General features: G+C 43.9%; 1 protein-coding gene across 7 annotated transcripts in view; it reads left to right on the top strand.

Moving 5' to 3' along the window:
• Nucleotides 1-13549, top strand: part of GALK2 (galactokinase 2) — a 626364-nt gene that overhangs the window by 59294 nt on the left and 553521 nt on the right. Inside the window, exon 1 of one of the 7 annotated variants that reach the window (XM_056572228.1) lies at nucleotides 10792-10918. The exons of the other annotated variants lie outside the window; for them this stretch is intronic. Coding sequence (XP_056428203.1) covers nucleotides 10797-10918 — 122 coding nt within the window. The 5' untranslated portion in view covers nucleotides 10792-10796. Of the gene's footprint in view, nucleotides 1-10791; nucleotides 10919-13549 lie in introns of those variants that run through there. 7 annotated transcript variants of the gene reach the window in all.

Raw genomic sequence — 13549 nt, 5'->3', positions numbered from 1 at the left:
TATTATTATTTTTTTTTTTTGCTATTGTGGCATCATAGGGGCTTCCTAAATGTGACATGCCCCCTAAAAACCATTTCAGAAAAAATCCTATTGTTGCTCCTTCCATTCTGAGCCCTCTAGTGCACCCACAGAGCAATTAACATCCACATATTAGGTATTTCCTTACTAATTAATTGTAATTGCGTTACACATTTTAGGGTGATTCCCCCCCCCCTTTTACCCTTTGTAAAAATTCAAAAACTGGGTCTACAAAAACATGCCAGTGTAAAAAATGAAGATTTTGAATTTTCGCTTTCACATTGTTGCTATTCCTTTGAAACACGGATGGGTTTACACACTTTCTGAATGTCATTTTAAATACTTTGAGAGGTGCAGTTTTTATGATGGGGTAATTTAGGGGGTATTTCTAATAAGAAGGCCCTTCAAATCCCCTTCAAAACTGAACTGGTCCCTGAAGAAAAATTCTAATTTTGAAAGTTTTGTGAAAAATTGGAAAATTGCTGCTGAACTTTGAAGCCCTCTGATGTCTTCCAAAAGTAAAAACATGTCAACTTTATGATGGAAATATAAAGTAGACATATTGTATTTGTGAATCAATATATAATTTGGGATGGCCATTTTCCTTATAAGCAGAGAGTTTCAAAGTAAAAAAAATGCTAAATTTAAAAATTTTTCTTCAAATTTTGGAATTTTTTTTTTTACCAAGAAATGATTCAAGTATCAAAAAATTTTACCACTATTTTAACGTAGAATATGTTAAAAAAAATCTAGTAATGAAATTCATAAGTAAAAGCATCCTAGAGTTATTAATGCTTAAAGTGACAGTGGTCAGATGTGCAAAAAATGCCCGGGTCTTTAAGGGGAAAATGAGCTGAGCCCTTAAGGGGTTAAATACCCCGCCGGAAGCATGAATGGCCGGCACCTAAAGGCCATTCACGGCCTTCGGCAGGAAAAAAGAGGTCCTACAAGTACAAAGCTGTAAATCAAAAACAGAAAACAGCAATCATAGAGGAACTATCCGCCATGCATGCTACCACTAATATTTGCAGGCTTTCATGACCCCAAAAAATGCTTTTGATCAAAGCCACTGACGGTCGGATAGGCGTGGCGCGAGGTACGCGATGCCGCGCCACGCCCACCCCCTGTATGTCAGTGCTGGGACCGCTGTATAATTGACACATAGGTTCCAGCGCATGCGCCCTTCATCTAATCTAATGTGCGCGCCGCTGTGTGTCATCCAACAAGCGCTCGCTCCCGCTGCCGTCTTCCTCCTCAGTGTGCCTGTGCAGTGCTAGCTGGAGATTAGCTGAAGGGCACATGGACTGTGACCTGTGTGTCAATCACACAGCGGTCCCAACGCTGACATACAGGGGGTGGGCGTGGCGTGGCATCTCGTACCTCGCGCCATGCCTATCCGACAGTCAGTGGCTTTAATCAAAAGCATTTTTTGGGGTCATGAAAGCCTGCAAATATTAGTTAAAAACCTTGCTATTCCCACCACCTGCACACAGTACAAAGGCTGTGTGCATATTATTACACCCAGATTTCATGACAGCTGCACTTTAAAACTAACTAGTACAGCTTGTGGGCAAGGGGGAGTATCAGCAATGCTGACAGGAAGTAAAATATCACATGACTGTGCTATGAATGTCCCTTATGTTAAAATTCGGAATAGCAAAACATGTTTTTAGCTTACAAATCATTTGAACAGTCAGTCTTTTACTTATTTGCCTTTCACATCTTCTAAGTAAACTCAAACAGGCAAAAAATATATTAGTTTGCTGGACTGGATACATTTAGCAGTCAAAAATTGGATTGAATTTGATAATGTGTAAGGCTGGGGAAAACAGGACATTTGTGCCTCTCTAATTTTATGCCCCAGAAATTAGGAAATGTATTAATATTTTATGAACGGTACGCACTTATCCTCTTTTCCCATCTAGTTTAGAAGAATAGGAATTGCCCAGGTAAATTTCTACAGATGTGGGGTACGTGGTGCTCCTCACACAATGCACGCGGTTTTTGTATCAAGGGGCCTCGCCTCGAAATTATGTTGCTATGCACTAAACACTTTATTATTATTTTTTTTCTCCCAGACATGTCGGCGTCTGCCCGGTGTATGTCCGATTGTACGTCTATATATGTCTTATGTATGTATTCTCTATGTCCTCTTCTTTCTCGATGGTGTACGTAATACTAGGTTCACCTTCGGGTGGGCCGACGTTTATGACAGTATTTGCAACCTGTTCTTTGTTTTTGTGTTCTCTTTTATTTGGGAGTTACTAATGTGATTGCTCGAGTAACACACACGGTTTCATTCTGTCGCTTATATTCTCCATGCCAATATTAGTTCACAAGTGCCTTACACCTGCCTGGTCTTGCACATTGTATTTATTGCTTGTTAGACCGTGTGGCCATTGTTGTTCACTCTTCAATAAAACAAATAAAAAAATATATATTTTATGAACGGTATTTCCAATCTCCAAAAGTTATACCTTTTTATTCAAAAGATTCGGAAAACAAGCTTACATATCAGAAGTTTTGATTGATGGGGTATGGTGTTGATACCCCCACACAACCACTAAAAAAAGATTGGCAGCAGCACTTAGGGCCTATGACATATCAGTAGCTGATGGTTACATACATTCACAGGGAAAAAAAAATATGGTTTAAAATTTGAAAGACCATGTACTGTGGACAGGTACATTGTGGTCAATGTGGTAAGTGGATTATACATTTTCTACTCCATGGAAGTGTGGCACTCCTTGAAGCAATCTTTCGTGCAGAGGCCCGGATGATCAGGGTGGTGTCTTTCCTTATCCCCCTCCTGCGGCACTTTCATTTCTTCTGGGAACGTCCCTTCTTCCCAGAGTGGGGGATCTCACCTGGAAAGTGGCCTGGAACGATTTGGGCACCTACAGTTCCAGAGGTACTCAGACCAGCTCTTTCCCAGTCACCAAAGATAAGGGCCTTGAGGACTTCCTCTTGGAACTGAAGGAATGACCCTGTGTTGCCTGCATACTGGGACAGTACAAAAGAGGTGTACATGGCAACCTGTACCATGTAGACCGCAACTTTTTTGGACCATGTCTGGGTTTTCCTCATGGAGTTCTATGGCTTGAGGACTTGATCAGAGAGATCAACCCCCCCCCCCCCCATATACTGATTGTACACCACAATACAATCAGGCTTGAGCATCGGTGTTGCGGTACCTCGCACAGGGACAAGGTGCTGCTGTTATGATGAATTTTAGTCAGCATAAGGACTTGTCTTAATACCTGACCAGCGGCAGGTTTTCACTGGTAAGGGCCTTGCTCTCACTGTTGGGGATAGGTGTCTGTAGGGGATAGGTAGGGAGCCCTCTTTGGTTCTTCCGCACAGTCCCACAAGCGACCGTGAATCTTGCGATGAGGGATTTGAAAAGAGGGATACTGGTATAAAAGTTATCCACGTAAAGGGGGTAACCCTTATCCAGCAGTGGGTGCAAAAGGTCTCACACGAGTTTCCCTCTAACACCCAGAGTGGGGGGACTTTCAGGGGGTTCTCGTACACGCTAAACTTTTAAGTGTACCCTGAGGTAATCTCACAGAGTTTATAGAGTTTTACACCATACCCCACCCGCTTAGTGGGGAAATATTGGCGGAAGATGAGTCTCCCTTTAACCCCTTAAGGACCCTTGACGTACGCGTACGTCATGACAACCTGGTACTTAAGAACCCATGACGCACGCGTACATCATGGAGGATTCCGGCCCCTGCCGCGTGCCGGGCTGGGATCGGACCGGGATGCCTGCTGAAATCGTTCAGCAGGCATCCCGTGCAAACGCCCAGGGGGGGTCGTCAGACCCCCCCCCCCCACGTCGGCGATCGCGGCAAATCACAAGTGAATTCACACTTGTGATTTGCGCGATTCCGGGTCATTATGGGTCTATGGTGACCCGGAATATAAGGGGGATCGCGGTTGTCTAAGACACCCACGATCCCCCTGTAGTGATAGGAGTGAGGTAGCAGAGGTGCCACCCCTCCTATCTCTGCTATTGGTGGTCTAGACGTGACCAACAATAGCAGATCGGGGGCGGGGGGTTAATTTTCGTTTTCCCCATCCTGCCCACCCACAATAGGCGGGGCAGGACGGGGACCGGCGCCGAAGATCCACTTACCGATCCAGGCTGGCGACGGAGGCTGCGGGCGACTGAGATCGACGGGTGGCGATGATCGGCGGGCGACGCTGGATCCGACGGAAGCTGGTGAGTTGCCTAGCAACATCCGGAGGGTACAGTTTGAGACCATTATACAGTGGTCTCTAACTGTAGCCCTCCAGATGTTGCAGAACTATAACTCCCAGCATGCCCAGACAGCTGTTTACTGTCACGGCATGCTGGAATTTGTAGTTTTGCAACTTCTGGAGGACCACAGTTTGGAGATAACTTTGCAGTGTTCTCTAAAACTGTAGCCCTCCAGATGTTGCAAAACTGCAAATCCCAGCATGTCCAAACAGCAAACAGCTGTCTCGGCATGCTGGGAGTTGTAGTTGCGTACCTCCAGCTATTGCATAACTACATGCCCTTCAGCGATCAGTACATGCTGGGAGTTGTACTTTTGCAACAGCTGGAGACAAACTGGTTGAAAAACCTTCAGTTAGGTTCTGTTACCTAACTCAGTATTTTCCAACCAAACAGAAGGTTTTCCAACCAGTTTGTCTCCAGCTGTTGCAAAAGTACAACTCCCAGCATGCACGGTCTGTCAGTACATGCTGGGAGTTGTAGGTTTGAAACAGCTGGAGGTTTGCTCCCCCATGTGAACGTACAGGGTACATTTACACAGGCAGGCTTACAGTAAGTTTCCTGCTTCAAGTTTGGGTTGCAGCAAATTTTTCACCGCAGCGCAAACTCCTAGCGGGAAACTCACCGTAACACGCCAGTGCGAATGTACCCTAAAAACACTACACTAACACAAAATAAAGGGTAAAACACTACATATACACCTCTTACATTGTCCCTCCCCCCCCCCCCCCCCAATAAAAATGAAAACATATTGTATGGCAATCTCCATACTCGGGAGAAATTGCACTACAAATTTTTGGGGGCTTTTTCTCCTTTTACCCCTTATGAAAAGGAAAAGTTGGGGTCTACACCAGCTTGTTAGTGTAAAAAAATAAAAAAATTTACACTAACATGCTGGTGTTGCCCCATACTTTTTATTTTCACAAGCGTTAAAAGGAAAAAAAGACCCCCAAAATTTGTAACGCAATTTCTCCTGAGTACGGAAATACCCATATGTAGGCGTTAAGTGCTCTGCGGGTGCACAACAAGGCTCAGGAGTGAGAGTACACCATGTACATTTGAGGTCTAAATTGGTGATTTGCAAAGGGGTGGCCGATTTTACAGTGGTTCTGACATAAACGCAAAAAAATAAATACTCACATGTGACCCCATTTTGGAAACTACACCCCTCACAAAATGTAATAAGGGTACAGTGAGCATTTACACCCCACAGGTGTCTGGCAGATTTTTGCAACAGTGGTCCGTGAAAATGAAAAATTTTATTTTTGCACAGCCCACTGTTCCAAAGATCTGTCAGATGCCAGTGAGGTGTAAATACTCATATTAAATTCTGTTAGGGATGTAGTTTCCAAAATAGGATCACGTGTGTGTGTGTGTGTGTGTGTGTGTATGGGGGGGGGGTCCACTGTTCTGGCACCACGGGGGGCTTTGTAAACGCACATGGCCCCTGACTTCCATTCCAAACTATTTTTTCCCCAAAAGCTCAATGGCGCTCCTTCTCTTCTGAGCATTGTAGTTCGCCCGCAGAGCACTTGACGTCCACACATGCGGTATTTCCATATTTAGAAGAGATGGGGTTTCAAATTTTGGGGGGCATTTTCTCCTATTACCCCTTGTATAAATTTTAAATTTGAGGGAAAACTAGCATTTTAGTGAAAAAAATATATAATTTTCACATCCAACTTTAACGAAAAGTCGTCTAACACCTGTGGAGTGTTAAGGCTCACTGGACCCCTTGTTACGCACCTTGAGGGGTGTAGTCTCCAAAATAGTATGCCCTGTGTTTTTTTTTGCTGTTCTGGCACCATAGGGGCTTCCGAAATGTGACATGCCCCCCAAAAACCATTTCAGAAAAACTCACTCTCCAAAATCCCACTGTCGCTCCTTCCCTTTTTAGCCCTCTACTGTGCCCGTCGAACACTTGACATACACATATGAGGTATTTTCTTACTCGAGAGAAATTGGGTAACACATTTTAGGAAGATTTTTCTCCTTTTACCCCTTGTAAAAATTTAATAACTGGGTCTACATGAACATGCCAGTGTAAAAAATGAAGATTTTGAATTTTCTCCTTCAATTTGCTGCTATTCCTGTGAAACACCTAAAGGGTTAACAAACCTTTTGAATGTCATTTTGAATACTTTGAGGGGTGCAGTTTTTATAATGGGGTCATTTGTAGGGAATCAAGAAAGTCCAGCTCACCTCCCGTATTGTGCTATGCACGGACCGGTGCCCGGCCAGGCGTCCCGGATACTGGAAAATGAAGGAGAAGTCCAGCACTGCAGTGAAGGCAGCTTTATTGAGTGAGAAGCACACAATAAAAACACACTAGTCAGACATGTTTCAAGCGCGAACGCTCTTCCTCTGTGTTTTTATTGTGTGCTTCTCACTCAATAAAGCTGCCTTCACTGCAGTGCTGGACTTCTCTTTCATTTTCCAGGGTCATTTGTAGGGTATTTCTAATAAGAAGGCACTTCAAAACTGAACTGGTGCCTGAAAAATTTCGATTTTGAAAATTTTGTAAAAAATTGGAAAATTGCTGCTATACTTTGAAGCCCTCTGATGTCTTCCAAAAGTAAAAACATGTCAACTTTATGATGCAAACATAAAGTAGACATATTGTATTTGTGAATCAATATATAATTTATTTGGAATATTCATTTTCCTTATATGCAGATAGCTTCAAAGTAAAAAAAAAAATGCCAAATTTTCAATTTTTTCATTAAATTTTGGAATTTTTCACCAAGAAATGATGCAAGTATCGACAAAATTTTACCACTAACATAAAGTAGAATATGTCACTAAAAAAACAATCTCGGAATCAGAATGAAAGGTAAAAGCATCCCAGAGTTATTGTTTAAAGTGACAGTGGTCAGATGTGCAAAAAAATGGCCGTGTCCTAGAGTGAAAATTGGCTGGGTCCTTAAGGGGTTAAAGCTAATGAGAGACTCGTCAATAAATCCCCTTGGGGTACATAGGCCTCCAAAAATTTGGCCCTGAAGGGATCGATGACCAGCCTGAGTTTGTACAAGCGGTAATATGTAGCATCACTTTGGGGGACATGCTGCATTATCAGCGTAATGCAGGCATTTCCGAATGGCCTTAAAACATCCCCATGTCATGGTCATACTGTAGAGTGGGGTCTGGTGGAGGACGTCCCCACTCCAGTATTGCCTGACACTAGGTTTTTTGACTAGGCCCATGTGCAGCACGAGGCCCCAAAGCATCCTCATCTCGGCTGCAATGAGTGGGGTCCATCCATTGGGCCTAGCAAAAAGGGACTCCTGGTGCTGGGAGACAAACTGTTTTGCTAACAGGTTTGTCTGCTGCACCATCAGATTGTCAAAGTCGTCAATGAAGAAAAAAACCTAAAAATTCCATTTCAGTGAATCCGACAATGTCAGTCTGGATTCCAGAGTCGCCAACAAACTCTGGAATCACAGGCTGATGATTCTCTGGGGCACTCTGTACAAGTTCACTGGTAGGGGACACAGGCAAACTTGTCTGGTGGATTGGACAACTAGTACGGGCACCATGGTCGCTTGTATCAGTATGGGGCACTGGGTCAATTTAATGGGGGGGTTTGTGGCCTTGACTGGCGGTGGCGGCGCTGATGCCGTCTGAGGGTCTCATCATCACTAGAGGAAGACAACAGGAAAGTGGTGTCTTCCTCATACTCACTTCATGCTTCCTCATGAAAAAATAAAAAAATAAGAGGTCTGCGATCCAAAAAAGTGGGGGGCAAACCGCTGAACCCTAAAGTAGGGCCCAAGTCACGCACCTAAAGGTGCTACAGACCCTCGGACAAATACCATGGGGGGTATCTGCAATTTTTTTTTTTTTAATTTTTTTTTTTACTTGTTTCTTCAACCTTTCTCTGCCTTACCTAAATTTGTCCCTATACGAACAAGCGCCGGATGGCACACACAGTGCCCAATTGGACAAGGATGGGAAAAGGAGGAGTCTTCTCCACACAGCGGACAGAGCAGAACCATGGGAGATTAACCCTCCCACTTCAATCTGTCTGACCAATAACAGCGCTCCTGGAGGTGGCATCAACACCACCTCCCAACTAGGTACAGAGGGTGATTAGTGGTGTGTATTACACCACTGATTACCCTCCTTTTCCGGGTCATCGGGTCACCAGAGTCCCAAATGTCCCGAATTCGCTGGTCATATTTGATCGCAGCGATTGCTGCCATCGCGTTCCGATCACCGCCAGGTGCGCGGCAGTGACTGGAAAACTGGAGGGCATACAGGTAGGCCCCTGGTTAAGTACCAGGACGCAAGGTTGTACCCGTATGCCCTTCATCCTGGAGGGGTTAAGGCTGAATGGATATATTTTTGCTTCTGTATTATGACTACAAGTCCTGGCCTGGCTGCAGGTCTGACATCAGACCCCAGTTGTTCTGGGACTTTTGCCCTTATAAATAGTAAAGCACTACATATACACACACCCTTACACAGATGACCCCCCCCCCCCCAAATAAAAATTAAAAACTTCTCATACAACACTGTTTCCAAAACAGAACCCCCAGCTTTTGCAAAACAACTCCAAGCATTGCCGGACAGCCACTGACTGTCCAAGCATGCTGGGAGTTTTGCAACAGCTGGAGGCACACTGTTTGGGAAACGCTTGCGTAGGGTATTTTTGGTGGCGGAGGTGTAATGCTTGTATCTGGGTCCACCCCTATGCAAATCCTCTCACTCCGGAGCCTTGTATTTCAAGACAACAGTTTAGTGCCACATATGGGGTATTTACGTACTTGGGAGAAATTGCGTTACACATTTTGGGGAGCTTTTTCTCCTTTTACACTTAATTGAAAGGAAAAGTTGGGGGCTACACCAGCATGTTGGTGTAAAAAAACTAATATGCTGGTGTTGCCCCATACTTTTTCATTTCACAAGAGTTAAAAGGAAAAAAAATAGACTCCCAAAATTTGTAACACAATTTCTCTTACAATAACCCATATGTGGACGTAAAGTGCTCACTCATGAGTTTCCTGCTAGCACCTGGCGGCTTCTTTTTCAAGTAGTGCTGCTTTCATCTTCAACTATTTAACTAAGGCTGCATTCACACCACGTTTTATATAGTTCCCGTATCAGGTTTTTGATGAAAAACGGATACCTCAAAACCGTACTAAACTGTATCAAAATGAATGTACAATTTTAACCTCTATACCGTTAAAAAATCATATACGGTTTGAAAAATTATGTCTGGTTGCATAAGTTTTTAACTTTTCACTCCATTATGAATAAAGTTTCACTTGTTTGATTGAAATTCCAAGAAACAAACTGTGCAAAGTCAAAGGCCGTATTGTGCAAACCGGATGGAACCGTACGCACATACGGTTCCCATTGACTCCCATGTTAAAAAAAAAAAAAAAAAAAAAATACGGTTTTTCACCCGTACCAAAAACCGTGGTACGATATGGTTTTGGGTACGGGAAATAACCGGACAAAACCATACAAGACGCAAAACTGATGCAACTGGATGCGTCATTTGGCATACGGTTTTCAATGGAGAGTCCATGCATATGGTTTTCAATACGGTTCCATACGTTTTTCAAATTGAAAATGTATATGGAAACTATTGCAAAAACGTGGTGTGAATGCCCCCTAAAACACTGAAAGATTCAGAAATTTAGGCTGTGAAACAGTCTCCATGACTGAGATAACTGGAAAGGTATTAAAGGGGAACTCTGGTACTTGTATCCCCTATTCACAGGTTAAGGGATAAGTGTCTGATCGCTAAGGTGAGCGGTTGATGGGGTCGTGAGGGTTGTCTGACCGCTGGGAAACTCTGTGATCTTGTGCCCGAGGCCCCTGCTCTCCCCCATATACCGCGCAAAGCAGTGGTCGACATACCCCCTTCACGCATCTCTATGGGAAAATAAACAATCGCTGTGTCTGGCTGTCCCATAGAGATGCATGAAGAAAATGTGTCAAGTAGTGCTCCATGCAGTGGCTGACACAGCTCCGTGCACTGAGCGGTGCCCTCTCCATGCGTGGGTAGAGCCATGGCGCCGGGCAGGAGATTGTGGTCATATTCCCCCCCCCAACAATCAGACACTTATTCCCTATCCTGTGGATAACTTGTTAAGAACCTGAGTTCCCCTTTAGGGTGCGTTCACATGCTATTACTAGCAGCGGGTTTCCCGCTGCGGGAATCCCACAGGGAGTTATGCTACAATTGTGTCAGATTTGCGGACTGTCCACGGACCCATTCAAATGAATGTTGGCGTAACTCGCAGCGGGTTTCCCTCAGTGGGAAACCCGCTGCTAGTTACTAGCATGTGAACGCACCCTAAAGGTGGATTTTGCGGATATGGAACGTGGTGGTGGTCTCTAAATACTTTCAAGGGAAAAGTCGGAAGCTGCTGAGTTTTAAGTCCTGTTAAACAGGGAAATACATTTTTAGCATGATATACTACCCCCAGGTACATAGTTGCTGAAGAGGGATGGTGTGGAGGCATAGGGATGCTGCAGTGGCCCAGTGGAGAGGGCAGTGGGGATGAAGCCCTTGCAGAGTCTCAGCCATCCACAAGTAAACCAAAGTCAGAGAAATGATGGTCCATCAGTGGTAATTCATGACTGGGGAGACTGTATTCCAGGCTGCTCAAAGAGAAGTTCTAGGTAATAAGGAAACATCTGGCCTTACTTTGTGGTAGGCCTCAGAGAAGTAATTGTCAATCTGTCTCTAGTACCTGTCTTAAAAGAAGTCCACGACATGCAGGGGGTAACTGGTCTAGCTTTCACAATAGCTTCAACACAATGGATTTATCAAAACCTGTGCAGAGGCAAAGTTGCCCATAGCAACCAATCAGATTGCTTCTTTCATTAAAAAAATAAAAAAGCCTCAAAGATAAAAGAAGGCATCTGAATGGTTGCTATGGGCAACTGGTCAACTTTTTCTCTGCACAGGATTCGATATAACTCCCCATATATTATCTATGTTTTGCTTCTATGCTGCGGTATAGACTAATATTAGAGAATATTGTAGAGCTTCTTGTGTGTGCCTTGTGCTTGCCAGTTTAAACTGATGGCAGAAATAGCTGTTGTCCCTTCTGTATGGCTGCCTTTGGATACACTTTTGACCTAAAGTATTCAATTTCTTTTGTTTGTATAGAAAGATGCATTTAAATATGCTGACACTGAAACATTTACTGTGAAGCCATAGCACCATCTAGTGGATTCCAGATGTATTTTTAGCTGTGTATAGAAAAAAGTTTTGGCATTTACCTTGGAGTAATTGCTTTTTAACAAATATGTTAGTGTCAGTTTGATCTCAAGTATCATGTCAATTTGCTTCTTCTGTGTTGAAGAAGTAATTGTTTAGCCCAGACCTCGACAAATACCAGGTCGCCATGGTGACTAATAATTTGGCGCTGGCGCCTCCGATCTCATCAGCCCTTCTTATACAGTTGTCACAGCATCTTCTGTGCCATCCTTAAAGGGAACCCATCAGGTGCCCTTAGTGCTATCTGCCCTCTCCTGTACCTTTTTTAAGATGTTCGAACACTGTGCCCATAAGATTTTTCAGGTGACACAAGTTTTTAAAAACACTTTCATGCTGTATTCAAACCTGTAGTATCCTGTGTATATTTGATGCATAGGATGTGAAGCTTCAGATTTTAAGCTGCAAGTTTAAATGTAAACTAAATGACTGAACACAGCTTCAAATCTGCAGCATCAAATCCTGTGCATTAAAGGGAAGCAATCATCAGATTTTACCCTATATAACGCTTGACAAAGCATTATATAGGGTAAATTCTTTATCCTCCCCATCCCCAGGGGATGCCCCTGCCCTCAGGGATGGGGAAGATATGAAGTTATAAACTAGTCTCTGCCGGCCCCGCAAGGGGAGCTCCTCTTACCAGGTCCCGTTACTTCAGCCAGCAGCAATGCCCCCTCGGCCCTAAACTGTTTCCTTGAAATACCACAGGGCTCCAAAGCGATAGAGTGCCATGTGCATTTGAGGCCTAAATTGGGGATTTGAATCCACCAGAAAAATACCCCACGGCAGTGTTTCACAAACAGGGTGTCTCCAGCTGTTGCAAAACTCCCAGCATGCCTGGACAGTCAGTGGCTGTCCGGCAATACTGGGAGTTGTTGTTTTTCAACAGCTGGAGGCTCCGTTTTTGAAACAGTGCCGTACAAGACGTTTTTATTGGGGGGGGGGGGAGACTTTGTAGGGGTATGTGTATATGTAGTGATTTACTTTTTATTTTGTGTAAGTGTGGTGTAGTGTTTTTAGGGTACATTCACATGGTTGGGTTTGCAGTGAGTTTGAACTGGGAGTTTGAGCTGCGGCGGATAATTTGCTGCGTCTCATACTTGCAGCAGAAAACTTGCTGTAAACCCACCCGTGGGAATGTACGCTGTACATTCACATGGGGGGGGGGGGGGACCTCCAGCTGTTGCAAAACTACAACTCCCAGCATGTACTGTGCAACAGCTGGAGGCACATTGGTTGCGAAACACTGAGCGTTTGTTACTTTACTCAGTGTTTCGCAACCAGTGTGCCTCCAGCTGTTGAAAAACTACAACTCTCAGCATGTACAGTCTCTCAGTGCATGCTGGGAGTTGTATTTTGTCAACAGCTGGAGGCACACTGGTTGCAAAACACTGAGTTAGGTAGCAAACTCAGTTTCACAACCAATGTGTCTTCAGCTGTTGCAAAACTGCAACAATCAGCATGCATTGACAGTCAAAGGGCATGCTGAGAGTTGTAGTTTTTCAACAGCTGAATGCACACTTTTTCACATAAATAATATTTTTTTGGTTGCTCCATACATGGGCCTGGTCCTTAAGGGGTTAAATAACATCCCAGTACAGATCCCTGAGGTACCCCACTGGTAACAAGACCTTGCTCTGAATATACTCCATTGACTACAACCCTGTGTTTTCTGTCGTTCAGCCACTGCTTAATCCACTTAACAATATGGGAGTCCAAGCTCAATGACTGTAGTTTATTGATAAGTCTTCTATGTGGGATAGTGTCAAAAGCCTTACTAAAATCTAGATATGCAATGTCTACTGCCCCTCCACCATTTATTATTTTAGTCACCCAGTCAAAAAATCAATAAGATTAGTTTCACATCTCCCTGAAGTAAACCCATGTTGTGTTTTTTTTTTATCTTGCAATCCATGAAATTCCACTTGTTAGCTTGGAAAACTGCCACTGGTTGACCCCTAAATCCCTTTCCTCAGATACTGAGGTAAGGACTACATCACATAGTCTATACACTGCCTGAGGGTTTTTGC

The sequence above is a fragment of the Hyla sarda genome, chromosome 4 (assembly GCF_029499605.1).
Source record: "Hyla sarda isolate aHylSar1 chromosome 4, aHylSar1.hap1, whole genome shotgun sequence".
Taxonomy (NCBI): Eukaryota; Metazoa; Chordata; class Amphibia; order Anura; family Hylidae; genus Hyla; species Hyla sarda.
Note: the sequence above shows the minus strand (reverse complement) of the source record. Positions and strands in the feature narration are given on the sequence as shown.